This window comes from Opisthocomus hoazin, chromosome 1 (genome assembly GCF_030867145.1).
Source record: "Opisthocomus hoazin isolate bOpiHoa1 chromosome 1, bOpiHoa1.hap1, whole genome shotgun sequence".
In the NCBI taxonomy this organism is placed as follows: domain Eukaryota; kingdom Metazoa; phylum Chordata; class Aves; order Opisthocomiformes; family Opisthocomidae; genus Opisthocomus; species Opisthocomus hoazin.
Genome location: NC_134414.1, coordinates 155,953,751 through 155,974,592, shown reverse-complemented (window position 1 = coordinate 155,974,592; position 20,842 = coordinate 155,953,751). Strand labels below are relative to the sequence as shown.

The window sequence follows — 20,842 nt, the reverse complement described above, 5'->3', positions numbered from 1 at the left end:
TATTGCTTTCCTAGTTCTATTTAAAGATTTCAGGTATCCAGCCTCGGTCTTTGTAGAGACTGTCCGTATTTTTCTTCAAGATCCAGTTGATTTCAAAACCAGACACAGGCATGAACCAGTGCATTAGAAACTGATTAGAATAGTATTGTGTAGATCAGACTGTGAAAATGAAAGTTGTAATTTTGTTTTCGTAGCATATAAGGAGGAACTGTGATGAATTACCTCATAAGCCTAAGATACAAGTCCTAATCATTTTCAGTCTCAGTGACAGCTTTGCTACTGCTTGCAGTACCTTCAAGAGCAGACCTGTGGGCTGTAAATTGCACTGCCACAGGAAAGAACTAGGTTTAAAGAGGATATTTTTTCCTTAAAAAAAGGTTTACTTTGTTAATTTTTTATTTCCAAAAGGTGTTCCTGAAGTCAGTATCTCTGACATTATTTCATGAGTACCCTTTGGGGAAAACAAAAGCAATCCCTTGGAGAGACCTAAGACTTGGGCACTTTTCAAGAAGGAAGCTGAGGGCTCTGGTTCGTAACCTGTTTGCAGCACAAGAGCAGATTTTAATGTGGGGTTTGCACTTTACAGAGCGTGTCCTAACCATTTGGGGTGTTGTCATGTTTTTCTCAACTGCTATGAGAGGAGCTCCAAAATAAAGGTTGATGGCAATGAAAAGTATTCCCTGCTCTAGGGAAGAAGGAGCTTGCCTGAGTGACAGAAAGTTGGCTTCAAATCCTTTCGACAGGAATTGTACTTGGATTTTCCACATCCTGCACCAGTTTTCTTCTTGCTTCTTTCTCCAACTATTTTCTTCTCAGAATGTGAAAGGAAATAAATCTTTATTTACTGTGTTCCTTGCTTTGAACATCAGACTGTAAGTTATAGAGTCTTTTTTAAAGACAAAACTGAGTTAATAATATCAAAATGTGTGGACGTGCTTTCTTGTTGAAGCTGAGAAAATATAACGGGTCTGCTTTAAAACATCATCTAATAGAGCAAGAGGCTTGCTAAAATAAATGATAGCTCAAAGTGCCAAATTGAAATGTAAATGTATCCTGACAATATACCACAAGTCATTCTACATCAGAATATACCTTACTAAAAAGAAAAGCCTCGCGCTTTTTCCCCTTTACCAAGTAACTGTTTCTGTTCGACTATTCTGCTGTCTCTTTGCTGTCCTTAAATTTTTTTATGCTTTCTGTGAATTATGCAAAGAAAGCATTTTGATCACTAAAAGCAGTTTTGATTTTCAGTGCCCCTTTTAAAACTAGAGCATTGCTCTAGTCCAGAGAGTCAGCCAGATATAACTGTGCTGACATTAAAGGGGTTAGCTTCAGGACTGGCTTTAACTCACCCGTAGTTCAAGTGATTTTACATACTTTGAGGAGCACAGATGAAATGTAAACAGTTACATCAAAAAGCAAACTATCCTTTTGCTTTCAGCTGATCTGAAGAAAATGTGCTATGGCAAAATATTTTTGTTAGACAAAATTTAAAAGAAAAATTGCTCGTGGAGGAATCTTTGATGGGGAATCTTTGCTTTCAGAGCGGAATGAGCAAGGTTCCTGATGTTGGAAATCTCTTCAACATTCACTCATAGTCATTCCTGTTTAGAAAGACACCTGAGCATGTACTTGATTTTAATTGCAATTTTTAACACTTTCCAGAATCAGCCTGGTGTAGTGCAGGTGCAATCCTCTCACAGAAAGGTGGTTTCTAAATAAGCAGGTGGACACGAGTGGAATCCAGAGGAATGAACGCAAAAGGGGAACTTTGTGAAATCAGAATGAGTTGGCTCTTGGAATTTAGAGTTGGTGTCATTCTGTGTGTTTTCTTGCTGGATCCAGTCTCTGTCCCAAAGGATAAGCGTTAGGATGGATATTTTAATACTTTGTCTTTAAGCTGGCTAATATCCATTGTAATATATTTTCATATCATCAGCCGAGGTGATCAATGCCAAGAGGACTCAAATCTCTACAGCTAAAGATAGAAGCTTCTCCTGCTAACGCGAGACTCGGCTGTGTTATCTTGGCTGTGTATTTCTTAACTAAGAAATTTGCCGTCATGGATGAGCAGAGACCCGCAGTGGATTAGTTGTGGGTGTGTTTACTGTCCACTACTCAGCCTAGGAAAAACACAAAAGTTTCGTGGCGGCTTTTTTGTGACCCAGTATGTCCCTGAGTTGTAGAGAGTAGGAAGAGGCTTGAAAGCAGTTTGTCTCGCCATTTAACATAGTGTAACTGAGGTTTAGACTCATTTTCTCTAACTTAAATTCTGTGAAGGAAACAAGTATGTGAGCAAGTGTTTTCACTGTTGTGGCAAGTCCCCTGGATTTTGACTCTGCTTCTACTCCCATTGAGACCAATAGCAAAGCTGCTGTTGACTTTAGGATCTTGCTTTGCTGGAATGTGATAATGACAAGCTTCAGTGAAGTAAAATGTTATTTCACTTTTCACTTATAAAATAGTAATGTTTAGCTTCATCAGAACAAAAGCTCTTAAAAAGTCATGCTAAAATTACAGCATTCAAAAGACCTTATTTGCAAATTGGAATGAGCTGTATCATTAGAAAAAAAACCCTTTTCATTTGCAAGAACCAATTAGGAAGTGCTGTGCCATCCAAATTCTTAATTAAAAAGTAGAACAATCCCCTTTTCCCACTTGCCCTTCCCTGTGTCTTACTGTACCTTTTTTTTTTCTACTGCAAAGTTTGATATGAAAAGCGATGTATGATTCATGTCTGTTTCAGTGAAATCCAGACAACTAAAACCGCAGCAGACAGCTTGTATTTTAGCGTGCATAAAACTTACTCTGCGGAGTGCTCTCTACACGCCCGTCCTTCCTCACCAAGGAGGAGGAGGGGGCTGGCATTGCCGTGCTGTGCTCCCAGGAGGGGCTTCACCGCCAGCACGGCTGGTAGTCCCGCGGCAGCCCAGGTGTGCATCTGCCCGACAGCAGGTGCCCGATCCGAAGGCAGGAGCCTCCCACCCGTGGGCGAGAGCAGCCTGTCGCCCTTTTTGTGCATGAGGGCAGGATCGGAGCCGGGGACTCTTTACGAAGGCGTAGGTGTGTGGCTGGAGGAGCGCGAGTGCCCAAGCGGTTAAGGTACTCGGTCTTTGGGAATGCCTCCTGAATATCTGGAGCTCAGAACCAGTGCAGAAAGAGAAGGGCAGGAGCACAGTCTCCAGAGAGGGTGGAACAGGTTATCGGCTTTCATCTGAAAGCGTTTGGTGACGTCAGCCTATGAAATAAAATAGGCTAATACAACACGACATTTTTAACCTGAAAGTGAAACATCAAGGACCAGAGCTGATACTGCACTTTTTTTTTAGCTTTGTCCCCTGCAGAGAATGAGGCATCTTTCAGTTCTAACTTGTTGAAGTCCAAGTAGTAGGGAAATTGAGGTTTTGTGGGATAAAAATATACTCTGTTCTGATTTTAAATCTGCATACTTGAAACTACGGTCTTTGAATGTGCAGATGACTGCCACTCCCCATTTTACCTTCAAACTTTCACATGGGTGGGTAAAAATTCCATCCTCAGGGTGGTGGGATGCAAGCTGTGTGGGACTGGGAAGCAGGCTCCAGCAGTGCGATGGGAGTTGCTCAGGGTGCTCAGTCGCAGCTGGGTGGCCAGCAAGGCAGCCTGCTTCTGCCTGTGAGCACTGCGGCTCGGGTGTCAAAGCTGGATGTTGCCCAGAACACGAGTCATGGCTAGGAAGATGGAACGGTCTCTTTCTTTTCATCGACCGTCATCACCGTCGTCAGGGGAAGCTGGCACTGCTTTATTGAGTTTTTCGTAGATTGGAGGTTCTCGGTCACCTTTTCTGGTTTGCTGTTGTTGCCTGTGTGGCACTGCGGGGTGGGAGAACGAGGTGCTCTGCTCTGCTGGTGGTTTTGAGAATGTTTCTTTGCCTTGGTTTTCTCGTTATTGAAACGGGGCAATTATGTCTGTTTGTGTTCTAAGTGTATCTGTTTGCAGTCTTTTATAAAGCTGGTTATTTTTTCCTGGCACTTAATTCAAGCAGTTGACTGTCACCAACAGTAACAATTAGTGACCCATTTAGTAATTTAACTGGAAACCTTTCTTAGATTTATTTCACTCATAAAAATTATTGTCTCTAACAAAAAATTTTACAGTGCATTGTAACAGCAATTTTTTCACAAGTCATGATTTAGAGAACAATCTTTTATTAATGTTTTAATTTTAATACACCATTTTGTTAATGCATGTCACATTATAATGCCTTTATAAGTACTCTGAGAATGTCAAATAAAGCACTTAAAATAATTTCAGGAAATAAATTATGGCCTATTTAAGAACAATATGCAGACATATCTAAGTACATATAATTGTGGTGTTGTGCATGTTCTGCCTTTAGTGGTGCTCAAGCACCTTAGTTAACCCAGGAGTCAGAATTTAATTTAATGTGGGAAGAGACTCCAGGCCTTGTGGGATGAAAAAACACCTTTGAGAAAGATGATAAAAATAAGCAGTTAGCCAAAAAAGAACAGGAAGAAAGAACCAGGCAGCAGATAAGGCTATGTTTTGGAAGTCAAAGCTACAGGACTGAAGTGATGACTACCAAAGTTCAAGCAGAGTTAGATCTTTCAAGGATGTTAAAGCAAATATCAGAAGGCTCTTTGGTTGTATAAATAAAAAAGAGAGAAGTTATCTTCTGTGAAAGAAGAGTGGGGTGGCCATCAGAGATCATCCAGGTATAGCTGTCAAATTAAATTAATTCTTCATCTCGGTTTTCAGTAAAGACAATGATGTTGACATTAGTAGGAAACCTTTTTAAGTCCTGTATGCGATGTTCAGCTGCAATTTATTACCTAACTCTTGTCACCTGTGTTTAGGAAAGATGCATTCAGAGTGGAGCAGGGTAGAGAACAGCTAGGTCGGGGAAGAGAGAGAAGATCTAACTTGTTTACAAGCAGTAAAATACAGGCTAGGAGGGGATGTGATTATTGCCAGAGAGTCCTTCAGGATGTTAGAGATGCTTCGTCTGAGTGATGTCTTTGTCACACGAACATAGTTGTACAAATTTGCTCTGACTTTTAGACTGGAATTGAGAAAGCGGGTTGCTAGTTGTCAAAGAGGTGAGCAGGAGGAGCAAGAAACAGAAAAACCTAACTGGTTTTTAAGGTAGAGCTCAGCAAATCAATGGAAGGATTGTGTGGTGCAGCTCCTGGTGATAACACAGGCTTGGAAATGATAATGCAAATGGTCATTCCCAGTCCATGTTCATACATGAAAAGTCATTAAGTGTTGATCTCATCTCTTCCCTCCCTTTTCTCCTTCTGCACCTAAAATGGAATGGGTTTAAATAGATGCTGCCCTATCATGACCTCTGAGCACAACTAGGTAGGACCTGGACAAAGCAAAAACTGAATTTTTTTTCTTAGCATGGAATCAGGTGAGGACAGACGTCTCTTCCTGAGCTGAATGAAGGAAAGCATATTGCTGTCGGTGGATTTTCATGGAAAATGTGTGTTTGCAAAGCTGAGAAGTGTTCTGTTTGTTCAGATCAAGTAATTTGAACCAACATCAGTAATACAAATCAGAACAGCTAAAGTGGTCCGAAGCTGTTCTGCCCAGTTTTCATGGAAATGCTCATGTGATTTTACTTTTTCGTTAAGTGACTGTTACAAATTCAATTTCCCCATTTTACTTCTTTTTTTATTTGTTTATCCATTACACCTACCTACTTAATTAGGGTTGAAAAGGGAGCAATGGAATTATAAGTAATATCTAAAAAAACCCCATTTCTTAACTTTATTGTACTCCTACTGATATCACAGCCGAACTTTGATGTTTTAGTGGCAATAGAAGCAAGGATCAAATATAATTTTGAACATTGAAATTAGGCCAAGAAATATGAATTCAGTCTAAAACATTTTCTGGGATGTTTTGGTACTGCTTTAGAAGGAATGGTATCTTTAATGCAGATGCGTGTTAAAGTCTTACCGCCTCAGTCTTCCGCGCCAAGCTACCTTCAGTGTACGCAGGAGTTAACCTCTGCACCTGGCTTTCCAGTTAGTGGCACTTGGGTGTGGGTGGGCATGGCGTGAACACCAGCCTTATCTATACAGACAGCGTGGGTGAAGCTGTCAGGAGGCAAAGAGTGAATGAACTGGAGTGCAGTAATCTATGCTTTGTCAGAGGAACTAAGAGGTGGGCACAGGGAGCTCCAGGTTACAAAAAGCACGCTTGTATGCCTTGCTTGTGTTTGAAATGTGATCCTAACATAGCAGTGCTTCTGGAAAAGAGTATCTAAAACAGCTTAAGTTAAAAAAATCTTACTTAGATGTGTGACAAAGCAGATGCCCAGTGCTTGTAGGCAGAGAGATATTCTGATAAATTGCAGAGAGAAGGCATGAAGAGTTTGAAAACAGGTCGCTCCCCAGACTACTAGGGAAAGCAGGCCTGTTTTCTTCCATGACTGAATACTGCAGGACTGAAGTCTTCCCTGTCAGCAGCTGAGCACCCCCACCCACCTTTGATTATGCCTTTCTCAGCTTACCTTCCTCATTTGCCCAGCAGCTGCCTCGTTTCATTTCTGTGGGCGACGTGATTTGACAGTGAAGCTTCGCAATATGCTTTGTGTAATGATGGGAGATAGAGGTAGTCCCAGACGTCGGAAGATACAAGCCATTCCTTTCGATCACTGCGGTCCCGTTGCAGGAGTGAGTAATGTCTTGACTATCTGTCTTGTTCACTAGGTGATGACAATTCTGGAAGGAAGGTGATTACGTTCAGTTGCTGCCGTATGCCCCCCTCCCATCAGCTCAATCACACCAGATTGCTGGAGTAAGTTTCTCTTAATCTCCTGCGTGGACTACTTTACATTTTATATGTGGACTTCTATTAGCTTGTTTCCAGGTGAATGAGCTTTCAGGAAGGAGAAGCAGGAGGCAAGGAATGAAATGAACAAGGATGCACGACCTACTAATGTTAATATTAAGTGAATGAGATGTGGATGAAACTGCCAGAGTTACTTCACCTGGAATCTTGACTAGAAGAAGCAGTTCACTGTGTGCTGAAATTAACTTGTCTTCATTTTATTAATAAATTGTGATAGTATTTAAAAAACTGAATTTATGATGAGGACCAATGAAAGAGAAATTCTAGTATTTTAGTGATCCGTACATACATTCTCATGAATAGCAGTGTTTGCCTTAATTTGCTATTCTTTATCTCCTGAATCACCCAGAAAAAGTGCTGTTTAGTTATTTACATCTTAGTGATTTTCCTCTTTTTATAAGAAGATCTCTATTGCGTATGGTACATTATGCTTAACATTTTTAGATGTATCTCACTTTGCAATGTTTGGGTTTTTTGTGTTAAAAGAGGTGGTGAATATGTAAAATCACAACATTCTTCCTTATAAACTTGCTGCGTCAAGGTACCAGGACATGTTTCTGCCTTTAGTTTGTCACTACAAGGAGATGTCTTCTGCCATGGGAGTCTTCTCCTTGTTAAGCATTTAAAACCTATTGGGAGTTCTTGTACAGCCTCAGTTGCCAAAATGTTTGAGCACCTTTCAACCGTCAGTACCCACCACCCTTGGCAAGGACCGAAGTGCTGTTATCTCCACTTTTCAGAAACAGAGAGGGATTAGAAGGCAGGTTATTGGAGAGATGTGTTGGAGACCACGTTGCTGCATTCGTGTGCTCTTCACACCTAGAGTGTTTCCACAGCCATAAGCCGGAGCTTGCTGTGTAGCATAGGGGGGAGTGTGGAGGAAGAGCCACACCAGTCAGCTCCTCGCCTGGAGGAGCTGCCTGCAGGGACGAATAGGAAGAAAGAAGTGTGACCAGCCACACTGCCACCAGATCCAAGAACCCTTCCTCAGTTCTGCGAGGAAGTGCCGTGGTGAAACTAGGACTTCCAGCCCTCAGAATCTTCTGGACTTGACCATTTACATGTTTTACTGTACCTGAGCCCACATCAAATTCAGCTGGAAAGTCTGTGCCAAGAGAGAACTGAAGGTGCGTGTCTGAATGTGAAGCTAGCAATAAAACCATGAAGTGATCTGCCTTTGGGTAGTTAGACCCCGATGCTGAGTTTTGAGGAAAAACTGCCGAGTAGGCCTAGATTGCTAGGTGTTTTGTGGTGAAATCACTTAAAGACTTTAGTTGGTAAAGCTTTTTTAATGTTCTTGCAATTCTGTTGCAGCCTTGGAACAGGTAATTGACTGTACAAATATACTAGTGATTTTATGCCCGCAAAACTATCTCAATTATTTTTAGAAGTACAGGCTTTTGTGTATGCAGTGTGCCAAGGAACTTACATGCTGTAAAATAAAACATGAGCACTCTGTATGTAAGAATATCTGTTCAGAGGTATTTTAATTTCAAACTCTTTTTAAAAAAAAAAACAAAGAACTCTTGAAGGAGTGCTGCTACTACTTCTTCCATTAAAATACCATTAATACTGAAGTCAGGGATCAGAACAGCGTTATATTAATTGCAGTGGCAGTCCTTGTCCCAGGCTATTTGCAGTCGAAGATTTACAGTATGCTGAGGGAATAAGCATACAAATGAGGCTGTGGGAGTACAATGTAAGAGTAAAGTTATGGGCTTTTCCATGCAAAGGTGGGTAGAGTGGCCTTGATACTTGCAGATAGCCACAGCCTAGTAAATGGCACACGGAACTGTCTATTTTATCAAATGAAAATTGCTTACATACAATTAATAGCAATAGCTGGGGCTCATCACAGAATGAGAAGATGGTGTTGGGAAAGACATGAGAAAGTTGAAATCTGACACAGCAAGAGATGAGGCCAGATTGTACTGCTCCATCGTTGCTTTAGTTGAATCATTGAGCTGTGTAATAGGCCATGCAGCGTTGTCAGTTGTAGGAGAAAGAGAAGAGAAAAGCATCTGAAACTATACCATAAAAGAAAGAACACACAGAAATCTGCTTATAAAATGTGCGGTATTATTTCAAGATGGGACGAGTAGTGTAGTTCTTTGCATCAGTTTTAAGGGAAATGGTCTATGAACGCAGTCCCCACAACACAAACAAGGGCAAAGGAAATATATTCAAGAAAACAGTTTACAGTAACAACTTGTAATTGGCAGTAATGAGGGTTAATGGATTTTTCAAGTATTTGAGAAGTTTTAAACTGAGAGGAAAACCCAAGATTTTTACTTTATTATTTTGAAAAGCCAAAATGACAGTGTTAGCCTGGCTAGAAGTAAGGAATTTACAAAGACGAGAAGAAAGCAAAATAGAAGTCACTGTCAGTTACGATGCATCTTTTTAAAAATTTCTTTGAAAACACAGTCCCATATTGTCTTAATCTTTTAGAGATGCATGAGCACCATCGTTTTTGTAACTAAATACATTCTTTCAGATTTCAGGCTTTCCAGTGATGTGGCATTATTTGCAACACTGCCACTAGAGCAGGATGAACCTGTTGGATAAATACATTGACTGAAACATGAGTTTGCAGTCACTAGCATTCTGGGCAAAAATAGCGCATTTTGTTTCTCGGTTACTGCTTTAAAAATCTCATCCAGTAAACTCTCTTAAAACTAAAAAGTTGTCTTTCTCCTCAGGTACTTAAAGTATACTCTGGACCAGTATGTAGAGAATGATTATACGGTTGTCTACTTTCACTATGGCCTGAAGAGTCTGAATAAGCCATCTCTGAAGTGGTTACAAACAGCCTACAAAGAGTTTGACAGGAAGTAAGTCCCCAAAAGATTTGGGTTACTCTTTTGGTTGTGTAAGGTCCGTAACTTCCGTGAAGGAAGCAGATCTTTCCTGATCTGCCCAAAGCTAGCTGAGTTCATTTCACCATTGCAAATTCCTGTAATGGTATGGTTGCTGTTGGGTCTCTTGTGTCTTCTGTACAATATTAAGGGATGGCCCAAGTGCTGCGGTGGTTATCCAGAGTTATTAAAAGCCTTAGGAACAAAACCGAGAGCCATTGCCTTTTCTGTGCGCTATTTAACAAAATAGCCGTGGCACCTTATTAGCCATCGTTCTCGATTATCTCACAGTTGTGTTTGAACCTTTGATCATCTCAAGGGTAGGTGTTGTGTGTGAAAAAGGGAAGATTAGTTTTTAACTGTCCCTATCTCACAGCCCTTGCGGTGTTCATTGGTTGGTGTATGTAAATCCCCGAAGGGACTGCTGTGCTCCTGTATGCCTGACCTTTGGAGTAACGATGGCTGCAGCTCGTGGCTTCATATTCTAGTTGGTTAGGGTGGAGTCAAGGTCAAAGCTCCAAGATAAATAGCATTTTAACAGTGTAAACTAGAGTTCTGATGTTTGTTCTCTGAAAATGCATGCTTACCGGGGGAGCTGAAGGTTCCTGATGAAGTCAGTCTTGTTTGCAAGTTGTTACTTGATCTATTTGTTTGTGAGTTGACCTCAAGAGGACAACATGACTGAAAGCAAAAATATACACAAATAGCTCTTTCCTGATAGCGAGGGTGTATGTGCGTGTGCGTTTTGGGGGGATGGGTCACACATGGCTGATTTTTTTCAATTTTGGAGCTGGAACAAGAAGCAGATCTCAAAAGATGCTGTGAAAAAGATTACGAGGTGTTTCTAGATTAGGCTGGGATGTAAATGCCTGAGCATTTCCCAGGACAGCACACCCTGCTTTGAAAATTGAAGTTGAGATGTGCACAGCACTTTTTGGTGGTCTAGTGCCAGGACTCTGCTATTGTAGCATCAAAACTGACCATTGGGGTTTTTTTCATTTTGCATACAGCTTCTTCTGAATTAGATCTTTTTTAATATATTTGAAAAGAATGCTGTATAATGTTCCTGTAATAATACTTCCCATTCAGTTGTAACTATTCAGTTCTACTGCCTGTGATATTAAAAAAATCTTCTAACAGTTTCATTTTCTTTTCTTAGGTATAAGAAAAACCTTAAAGCACTCTATGTTGTACATCCAACCAACTTCATAAAAATTCTGTGGAATATCTTTAAGCCTCTTATAAGGTACTTGGCAGTTTATTCAACACATTTTCTTGTTCCATGGTTTGTTCTCTAATAAGATGCTTTTAGAAAGGCTTGAGGTAAAATATGTCAGGTAGCAGCACAACAGCCATTTAAACTGTCTTGAACTAATGAGTAAGGCGAGCTTAGGCTTGGGTGTGAATAATAGGGTTGAATTCTTGCTAAGAAAAGGGACTCTCAATTCATAGTAGTTTTACTGGTGTGTTAAAGTAAGTATCACTTTTAAAACATGGTTATTCTGTGGGTCATGAATGACTTTTTTGTCCCGTTTGACAGCACTTAGCACAATGTAACTCCAGCCATGTACCCAGTTCTTAGGTGGTATGGTAAAGCAGGTAATAAAGGGTTAACTTTCGCTCTGATCTCAAGTGCTGAGATGAATAGGAGCGATACTACTTGTGTGTTCAAAGGCAATGGATAAGCCCTGGAGTGCCCCTAAGAATTGGAGACGGAGGGTATGGTAGTGCAGGTGGATGCATTCTTTTTCTTTGCGTGGTAACAATTGATGTTATCTACGGGGAACCGGCAGCAGCGGGCAGCTGTTGCTAAGTGCGGGGATGGCTGGGCTTCCGTGGTCTCTGCTCCTGGACTTCCGTCACTTTCAAAGTAATTCTGACATTTTGCAGAGTATATTATGAATCTCCTCAGGGCTGAAGGACGAAAACAGCTTATCTTGAGAAGCCATAACTAAAAATGTCCAATACAGTAACTTGCAGTTGATTCAATTCTGACTGGTAGAAAGCTGTTTAATTAAAAAGGAGAAGTTTAACTTCTAACGTGTAAGAACATGTAAGAAGCATGGGAAAATAAAACAGCAATTACAGCTAAAATTCCTTCCAGAATATGCTGTTCTTGAAACCAGAAGACTGACTACAGATCTGTATTTTAACTGGCAGTAAAACAAATGCTAGAGATCTGGGACATAGACCAGTGATGAGAAGAGCAAGGCAGAAGCAAGAGGTCCAGTAGCTGATGGTGCCTCAGGAGTGGGGATGGATGCACAATGTGTTTGCTAAGAACTGGATGAATGACAGGATTATTGGAGTGAAAAACAAAAGTAACAAGTATTTCAGCCTACTTCTGTGTGAGCATTTAAGAAATTGTAAATACTTAAATTTTTTGCAGCTCTAAAAGTTGATTGATATCCTTTCCAGTCCCGTAAGAGATGAGCAAGAAAGTAGTGTTAAGTCAAATGTATTTTTTCTAAAATGTGAAAAAAAATGCGAGAAGAGCACATTTCTGTGTGTGAGCTGACAGAAGCTCCCAGCTGTTCTCAAATTAAGACACTTAGGTGGTGGTGGTGATGTGGCATGTTTTAGGAACAGCAGTAATTCCTGATTGCCCATGACTTCGTTACAAATTACGTGTTCTGTAACATGCCCTGTGTTACGGGGGGTGATCAGTCAGAGAATCCCGTGCCAGTCCGTGGCTGAGGTGAGGCGCGGAAATGGCAGGCTGCGTTGGATAGCAGTTACGCGGGCACACGTCAGCATCTCAAAACTGCTTTGCTAGCAAAATTTAGCTCGTTTCAACTGAAAGCCTCCAAAATGCTGAAGTGGCTTTTATTTGTAGCGTCTCCCGCTAGAGGGGGTGTGCGTATGCGTGTTGGACAACCCGGGGATGAATTCATTAGTGCGAGAGAATTTTTCTCCAATTTCACTATCAAAGGAAGCTGCAGCAAAGCACACTTTTGTCATAAACAGCTATTATTTTGCTTGACACTTCAGTACAGGACAGATATTCTGTGTTGTGGAAAAATACGAAATTCTTGCAGACTGTGTGTAAATGTGTCACTGAACCTTGTTTGAGCGCCTCAGCCTGTAAATAGCGTACTCCAGCTGAACCTCAGGCCCTGACTAGGGATACTTGGTGCTTCAAAGCTGGAAATCTGGTTTGTGCAACTCATAGAAAAACATTTTTGTTCCGGATGTGTCCTAGGAACTATCCAGCCCTTTTCAGAATAGGTAAAACTGATGGCCGAACACTTCAAGGGTATACACTGTCCATGCGTGGAAAATCTCGCCTGTTGCTTACTGCTTTATAGTCTGTGTCTACAGCCCCGTTACTTTGTGTTTGGCAGGGAGAAATACCTATAATAACACAAACAGGTTGTTCTGTTGGCTGTGTAACGTTTTATCCGAAGTTAACAGGTCTTTAGTGAGCTTTCTGATGCTGCGTGAAGGCTGTTTCTCAGCTGCGTTTAAAGCAGTGTTTTTCATATCTATGCAAATCACAAAACACTGGATGGAAGTCAGTTATTTTTATTCAAATCAGACTCTCGGGCATGCATTCTGTATGTTTGATCATATGAAATGAAATACTTCTTATGTCTCCTGCTGCTTCAATTACAGACTAATTTTGAGTTGCATCAGCACTTACATTTTTGTAATAGAAAATAAATGTTCTTCCCATGCTCTTTTTAATATTTCTTTGTGATTTTTTTTTTTATTTTTACTGTAGCCATAAGTTTGGGAAAAAAATCACCTATTTGAACTATTTAAGTGAGCTGAGAGAACATCTCAAATATGACCAGCTAAATATCCCTCAAGAAGTCATCCGGTACGTGGCAAGTTTAAAATATGCTGTCTCACCTTGTCTTAGGTAGAGTTCCATCCTGTTCACTGTAGTCAAAGCAGAATCTAATCCTATTTCTTCCGTGATTATGAGCGTAATTTACCTGTTTGTGCTTGGTTGGATTTAATTCTGAAAGCTGCATTGCCATCAGGGATGCGCTGAAGTACATCGGGTGTTTAGAAACGAGAGCGCTGTATAGTTTTCTAGAGATTTGGAACATCTCTACCTCAGTAGTGCAGCATTTTCATAGTCTAATTGCAGCTTCTGTGTGAGCGTTAACGAAACCGATCCGCGTGCCATTACTGCTTATGAGGTTCGTGTAATGTTCATGGGCAAAAATGTAATCCTTACCTCTTTGCTTGCACCTTGTAACAGATGAAGTGACTTCCTTTTGCAGTCAGCAAAGTGTTGATTTATTTTAAACTTTATGGATACATCTGTTGTTAGCAGATCCATTACTTTTACATCATGTGTGTCTGTTATAGGGAGGAGTACTGGAGAGGGGGCAGGAGAGGAAAAGAAACAGAAATGCATAGGGCTGGAGCTGTCAAGTGCCAGTATTAGTACCAGTAACAGTCTTTTTGACACAGCACTTCACATGGAAATACTTTGAGGTACTGACAGGAAGTGATTTTATATCACTGCTGAATGAAAGTAGCTGGAAGCTTTGATAATGGCTGTTATCAATGCCTGGTGAGTTTTTACACACCTTTGTGTAAATATGGAATAACAGAAAATACCTTACCGCTCTAAGGTTATAAAGTGGATTGCGTGGTTACCAAAGAAAGAGGAGTTGTATTTTGAGTAGCAAATAGGTTTGAATTTTGCTGTTAAATTATAGTGTGTTCCTATTTTTTGGACACATATAGTACTATACTCCATTGGTAGAAGCAAAAAAGCTCTTCTGTGTCTTACTTAAGTATTCTACCACAAATACTACTTAAAAATTTCACTAATGCTGAAGTTGAATGCAAGTTCTGGAAGACCTGCAGCACTATTGTCAGAAAATCGGCATCATGGGCAATACTGGTAGCTGTTCATATATATAGTTTGTCAGCCGTGTGCAGAAGATGAATGATGTCTTGATGTTTTGTGTTTTTTTTTTTATAGACATGATGAAAATCTTCGGGGGAAACAGAAGGGAAAACTGCTACCTGTGGCTAAGGTCCCTCCACCACGGCCACCTCTACCTACCCAGCAATTTGGAGTCAGCCTGCAATAGTAAGCAATGATATTTCTAAAATATGAAATTTCTATACCCTGCCGGCTTCTGTAATGTGCAGATTCACCAGACAGAACGTCTGCAAATATTTTTTGTTATATGTTTAGTTTCTTATTCTCTTTGAAAGCCATGAAGCTACAAGGCTAGACAGCAGCTTTTATGAATTCAGGAGAAGTGTTTCTGTCCCTGTGACCTGCCTGGTCTTCATATTTACAGTATCTCTGTGGTAGTCAGTGCCAGCACGGCTGCACAACTTTTCTCCCAGTGGGCAGAAATTTGCCCATACACAACCGAGCCCTGAGCTAATCTGTTGCTGGTGGATGCTGGCGGTGTGAAAGTGTTTTGGAGATATTTAGATGGCGGATAGCAAAGCCAAAACACAGCTTCAGGCTCCCAAATGGTTGTATAAAGCTAAAATGGATGCTTGAGCCTTTATATATTGTTGTTTTGTTGCTCACATATAGTTCTGATCAGAGTTTTATGAAATAAATAAAATCACTGTCTTCCAGAAATGCCCTGACAGCTGTTTATGTACATTATAGCACTGTATGTGGTACAAAACATTATTTACTTTACACAAGGAATGGGATGGCAGTAGTACTTGCAAGATTCGATTTTGGTAAAAAGAAAAACAACAAAAGAACCTCACAAAACCTTTAGCTTTCTATCCAGAGTCATTTCTGTCCTCTTTCAATGGCATCCTTCTCAAAAACAGCTGAAGAATATTGTTCGCATTCAGCAAAGGCAGTTTAGGCTGTCTGATACGTGGACATTTGTCAAATCTCCTCCTGCCTCCAGTCTACTTTTCTGGTTCTAATGATTCAGCTGTAAATGAGATCTGAAATATAATTTTCCCCTGGTTAAATGTTAAGCCTTAGTCCTCTCTGCAGGCCTGAAATTAGTACAATCAGTATCTATTGTGTAAGAGCTACTATGACAATAACTTTTATGGTACCTCTTTAGAGTTCACCCTAATACTTGAAACATGGCTAAGACACTTCCCTAATTCAGAGAATATCTTCTGGGTGGGCTCCACTGGGTCATTAGGAAGGACAGTGTTTTATGCTGCCACTTCAGTAGTGAAACCAGGACTGTTTGAAGGCATCAGGACGTACTCTGTTGCAGCCAGGTGGCTCAAGCAGCTCTGTGGAACTTTTTGGAGGCTCAGACAGCATGTTGTGTGCCACCCTTACCATCTGCTGGTTGTATTTTCATTCTCTGACTGTGCCTGAGCAGTGAACAGTGTCTTTCACTGGGCTGCACGTGGTGAGGGTGTGGTGGCCGCCCTTCCTGGCTCTACTGCTTTCCAGCTGCATTACCATCAGCAAACCGTATCCTTGCTGCATGCCTTAGCTTTGCCAAGTATAAAAAGGGTGGCTACTTATAAAGAGCTTTTCCATGGAAGATCTGTGAGTGGAGAAAAAGCGAGCGAGGCATTACTGTCATTTTTGACGCACAGAGTTCCAGTGATGGCGATGGAGGTGCTGATGGACGGACACCCTCTGTGTGTGGGTGCAGTTCACAGTGCTCGATTGTCCAAAATGGACCTACACAGGGATATTTGTTCCTTCTGTTTGCCAACCCTTGTCCAAATTCCCTCTTGCAGAAGAAATGGTGCTGCATCACCAGGTAAAAATCACAAATAAACAAATCCCTTGTGACTTCTAAATGAGAAATAAAGAACTTAATTTAGACTGTGTTAGTGGAAAAAGGTAAGGCTAAAGGAGAAGAGGGAATGATATATATGGACAGTTTCTAAAATCTGAAGCAAAAAAAAAAATCAGCTTTCGTCTTGATGAATGAATTGCTTTTCTTAATTCCCTCACGTTATATAATCTCTGTAGACTGTAATGGCAAAATCACAAAGTCACAGAATGTTGGGGGTTGGCAGGGCCCTCTGTGGGTCACCCAGCCCAACCCCCTGCCCAAGCAGGGTCACCCAGAGCAGGCTGCACAGCACCGCGTCCAGGTGGGTCTGGAATATCTCCAGAGAAGGAGAGTCCACAGCCTCCCTGGGCAGCCTGGGCCAGGGCTCCGTCACCCTCAGAGGGAAGAAGTTCTTGCTCGGGTTCAGCTGGAGCTTTCTCTGCTTCAGTTTGTGCCCGTTGCCCCTTGTCCTGTTGCTGGGCACCACTGGAAAGAGTCTGGCCCCATCCTCCTGACACCCACCCTGCAGATATTTAGAGGCATTTCTAAGGTCCCCTCTCAGCCTTCTCTTCTCCAGGCTGAACAAGCCCAGCTCCCTCAGCCTCTCCTCGTAGGAGAGATGCTCCAGTCCCCTCATCATCCTCATAGCCCTCCGCTGGACTCTCTCCAGTAGCTCCTCATCTTTCTTGAACTGGGGAGCCCAGAACTGGATGCAGTGCTCCAGATGGGGCCTCACCAGGGCAGAGCAGAGTGACCTCCCACATGTCTAGCAAAGAGGCAGGTTTGAAGTCTTCTCCTGAGTGAGGCTCTTCCATTGTTCTGAAGGGAGCTACAGGGAGACCCTGATTTATTTTGTGTAGGCTTATGGGAATATGTGTGCTGTGTATTTCATTACAGTTAGTAAAAATTCTGCTGTCGGATGCTGCCGAGAGAAAGCTACTGTCATTAAAAGACTGTTTCTGTGGAGTCTTTTTCTTTAGCTTAAGAAAAGAAACAATAAGGCACGTAGGCCTGAGGTTTCATGAAATTCAGTACTTCTGGGATGATGATTTTTGTTCAGTCAGTAAAAGACTGGTGAATGGGATTTATCGGAAGCCCTCGTGTGTGGCCCAATTTTGATAAGATGTTTGATAATAATGGTACCCCAATGACTTCTGGCTGTGGAAGGTGGTAAAGCCATACACTGTTGAATGTGCCTCCCTGAAAGCAGCAGGCAATGCTGTCTCTAGTAACACTTTCTCATTTAACTTTTTTCTCAGTTTATGTTGGTTAATACATTTGATTTCCAGAGCTGCAGTTAAAAACTAGAAGAGCAAAAAGTGACTAAGCGTTGGTTCAAAATATCTCACTTCTGTCCAACAGATGGGGGGAAAAGCTGTTTTATTAGGACGGCAAAATGAAGCTGAAGGAGGTTTCCATGTAGACATTGATAAATGACTGTCTGGGACCAGTGTCTTGTCTTGGAAGAATCTGTTAACTCACAAAGACATTTTTAACCTTGTGGAGTCAGATTTTCAAAATTACGTACGGCAACTGATCATTTAAAACTCATAGAAGGTCTGTGAGAGCTGGGAGTATAATTCTTTGACATGTAATCTATACTTAATTGGATTTAATTTATGAGCGAGCTGAAGGGCTTATTATCAGGTTAGTTCAAAACTTTTCTTTCTTATATTATGCCCATCCACTCAGGATCCAAAATCTGAATTGAAAATGGCTATATTTTTTCTCTTTAACCCCTGTGTCACCCTAAACTCTTTGGGGGGTGGAAAAAATAAACACACACCAAGCTGACTTCAGTGTCCATCCAGCTTTACTTACATTTACTGTAATACTTACTGTCTGGGATTTAAGCGTGTACTTTGTTAGGCACAGATGTGAGGTGGAAAAGCTTCCTCATGATGAGCTCCTGTGAGGAATCAATAATTTGGTCTTTGCAACTAGAACTTGAACATAGTACAAAGTTGTCCTGAAGTTTCAATTGAAAATGCTAATTCAAACAAAAACAAATGAGCTTAGTAAAGGCAGTTAAATAATCCAAAGATGTCCTGTAGGATGTCTTTAGACTGAAGTGTGGGGGACCAAAAAAGATTCTTCATGCCTACATGTACAGAGCAGATTTGCCCAGTTTGCTGAATTACAAGTCTTTCCATAGCATTTCTGATCCCCAGCCTGGATTGCCTGGTTGCCAAATTGCACCTTTAAAGGTTTGAACTCGTGTTTAAAACTGTGTAATTACCTTGAAAACATAAAGTAACACAACTGAAATGAATGTTCATCTTCATGGGGATAGCACAGGACGGTCCTCCTGAGGAGGTTTTGCCCACACGTAATTTTTCAGTTATGATGTGATGGGAATCCATGCTCGGATTTGACAGGGACTTAAGAATGTGTAGCACAGAGTGAGTGGTATAGTTTGCACCTTTGATGCTTGTTATGTCCTTCTCTAACTTGCTAATTCAAGCTTCTTAGGTGCAGATAGAGTGAGGAGAAGAACAACTGCAATGAGCTAGTTGAGAGGTTGATCAAGCCTGATGTCCTGTCTCCAACAGAGGGCAAGAGCAGAAGTGAGCAGGGCAAGCGTACAGGTGTACCTCCTCAGGTCTAGTGTCCCAGCTTGTAGTGAGCAGAGACTGACAGAGTACTACAGTACCATGGAAATGACTTTGTTACTCACCAGTAGTTACTGCTTTTATAAATCCAGACGTTTCAAAGAATGTTCACGTGTTGTGTTGATATAGCAAGACAATTTTTCGGTTCTTTCAGCAACACTAGCTTCACACACAGAACGCAGAGCAGCAGGAATTAGCTATTCAGAATATATCCTCGCTAGTTTGCACTGCATGTCAGGGTGAAAAGTAGGCTTTTCATTCTAAACGCCATTAGAAAAGATTTTATGTTTAAAAAAGCAAGGAGAAATTTTGGGGGCACTCTGCTTATGTTGAGCAGGTAAATACAGTTAAAATGCACCAACGAAGCTTTCTAACTTTGCAGCCCTTTAAAGGCATTAATAATTGACTGTATGGGCCAAGTGGTGTCATTGTCCTCTGTTGTATGTTCGGCAAGCTCCTACAAACTCCTGTTGCTGCACCTGATTGCCTGTGTCATCAAGAAAGGCTACAGCTGAGCTCCTGCCCAGAGCACAGAGTTGACCTTGGCTAGCTCTTGACGTTGTTCTGTTTTCTCCGATTGGTTTTAACATCTAAAATACAACATTTTTTGTGGGAAGACAAGAAATGTTTTGTTTTTCTATCTGTTGCCATGGATGGGGAGCAGAGACAGAGAAAATGCACAAAATTGCCACAACTGTACAGCTTTTTCTTGTTAAATTGTCATCATAAACATTTCAGGGTGCTTTTCTTTTGGTCATAATCTTTCTGCTTGTGCATGCTGTGCATGCGTGACCAGGGAGGAAGAATGCATTCCAAACCAATCTCAGCATGTCTCAGCAGGGAAAAAATGAAAAGGAGAGGAAAAGCAGAGAGAGAGAGAAAGATTCTCAGCCAAGAATACTTAATGGCACTTCAGAACCATGTGTGAAGACCTTTCACGTTAACTGTCCCCTGTCTAGAAAGGAGTCGCTGGGTGTGTAACATGTGGCAGTAACTAACCATGGATCCTATAGCGAGGAGTGCTCGTTCGCCCTGCCTGCTGTGTTTATCAGAACAGATCCCTCTGGAATCTGCTGGGCTGCTGCAGGACGACTCGGATCTGTGTTACACGACTGTACTGTGCGCCGAAATGCTCCGTTCTGCTCGTCTCCGAAGCAGAGAGCAGAAGAGATCTCGCATTTCAAATTGCCTGTAGTAGTGCCTGGTCTCCGGTGTCAGTTTGCGTGGTCCGTCACAAAGCACAGCTGCTCGTCACACCATCCTGAACAAGGCAAAAAAATGCAATTACTTGACAGGATCCACAAAGAGAGGGTAGAGGTGTAATTTCATTGACCTCTGAGCCTGTCTGATTTACATTAGCTGAGGTAATGTCCCTATTATTTTCTGTCACCTTAGGTCTGGTGAACTGAACGCTATCTCCCGCGTTGTGAAATGCTGTGAAAATACACATCCAGCTTGCCCCGGTGCTGCAAAAACAGAACAATCCTTTGCATGTGACTTTCAGTGAATATTCTACTCTATTTTAAAACACCGTTTATCTTGAGGACCTCTTTTGTTGTGCTGGGCATGGTGCCTTTCCTTCAAGGGAAACGGGAATCCTGCAGAAAATGGTAGATGTGCAGAAACTGTATCTTTTTTCCTAGAAAAAGAAAAATGATGTGTAGGCTTTATTATTACAAATTATAGCCCAGTTATTTGTCTCACCTCTCTGACAGATAAACTAGTGCTCAGCAGGAGCAAGTGCTGTAAATAATCAGTTTGCTATTTATACACTGAAATAGGAAACACATTTATGGGTAAC

At 41.4% G+C, this 20,842-nt stretch overlaps 1 protein-coding gene across 4 annotated transcripts in view; it reads left to right on the top strand.

Annotated features, from left to right (window-relative positions):
• The window catches only part of ARHGAP8 (Rho GTPase activating protein 8), a 71,825-nt gene that overhangs the window by 24,811 nt on the left and 26,172 nt on the right, over window positions 1-20,842 (top strand). For all 4 annotated transcript variants that reach the window (XM_075442920.1, XM_075442900.1, XM_075442914.1 and 1 more), the window contains 5 exons: window positions 6,723-6,810; window positions 9,567-9,698; window positions 10,882-10,968; window positions 13,447-13,545; window positions 14,671-14,781. In XM_075442920.1, coding sequence (XP_075299035.1) covers window positions 6,723-6,810; window positions 9,567-9,698; window positions 10,882-10,968; window positions 13,447-13,545; window positions 14,671-14,781 — 517 coding nt within the window. The remainder of the gene's footprint in view (window positions 1-6,722; window positions 6,811-9,566; window positions 9,699-10,881; window positions 10,969-13,446; window positions 13,546-14,670; window positions 14,782-20,842) is intronic.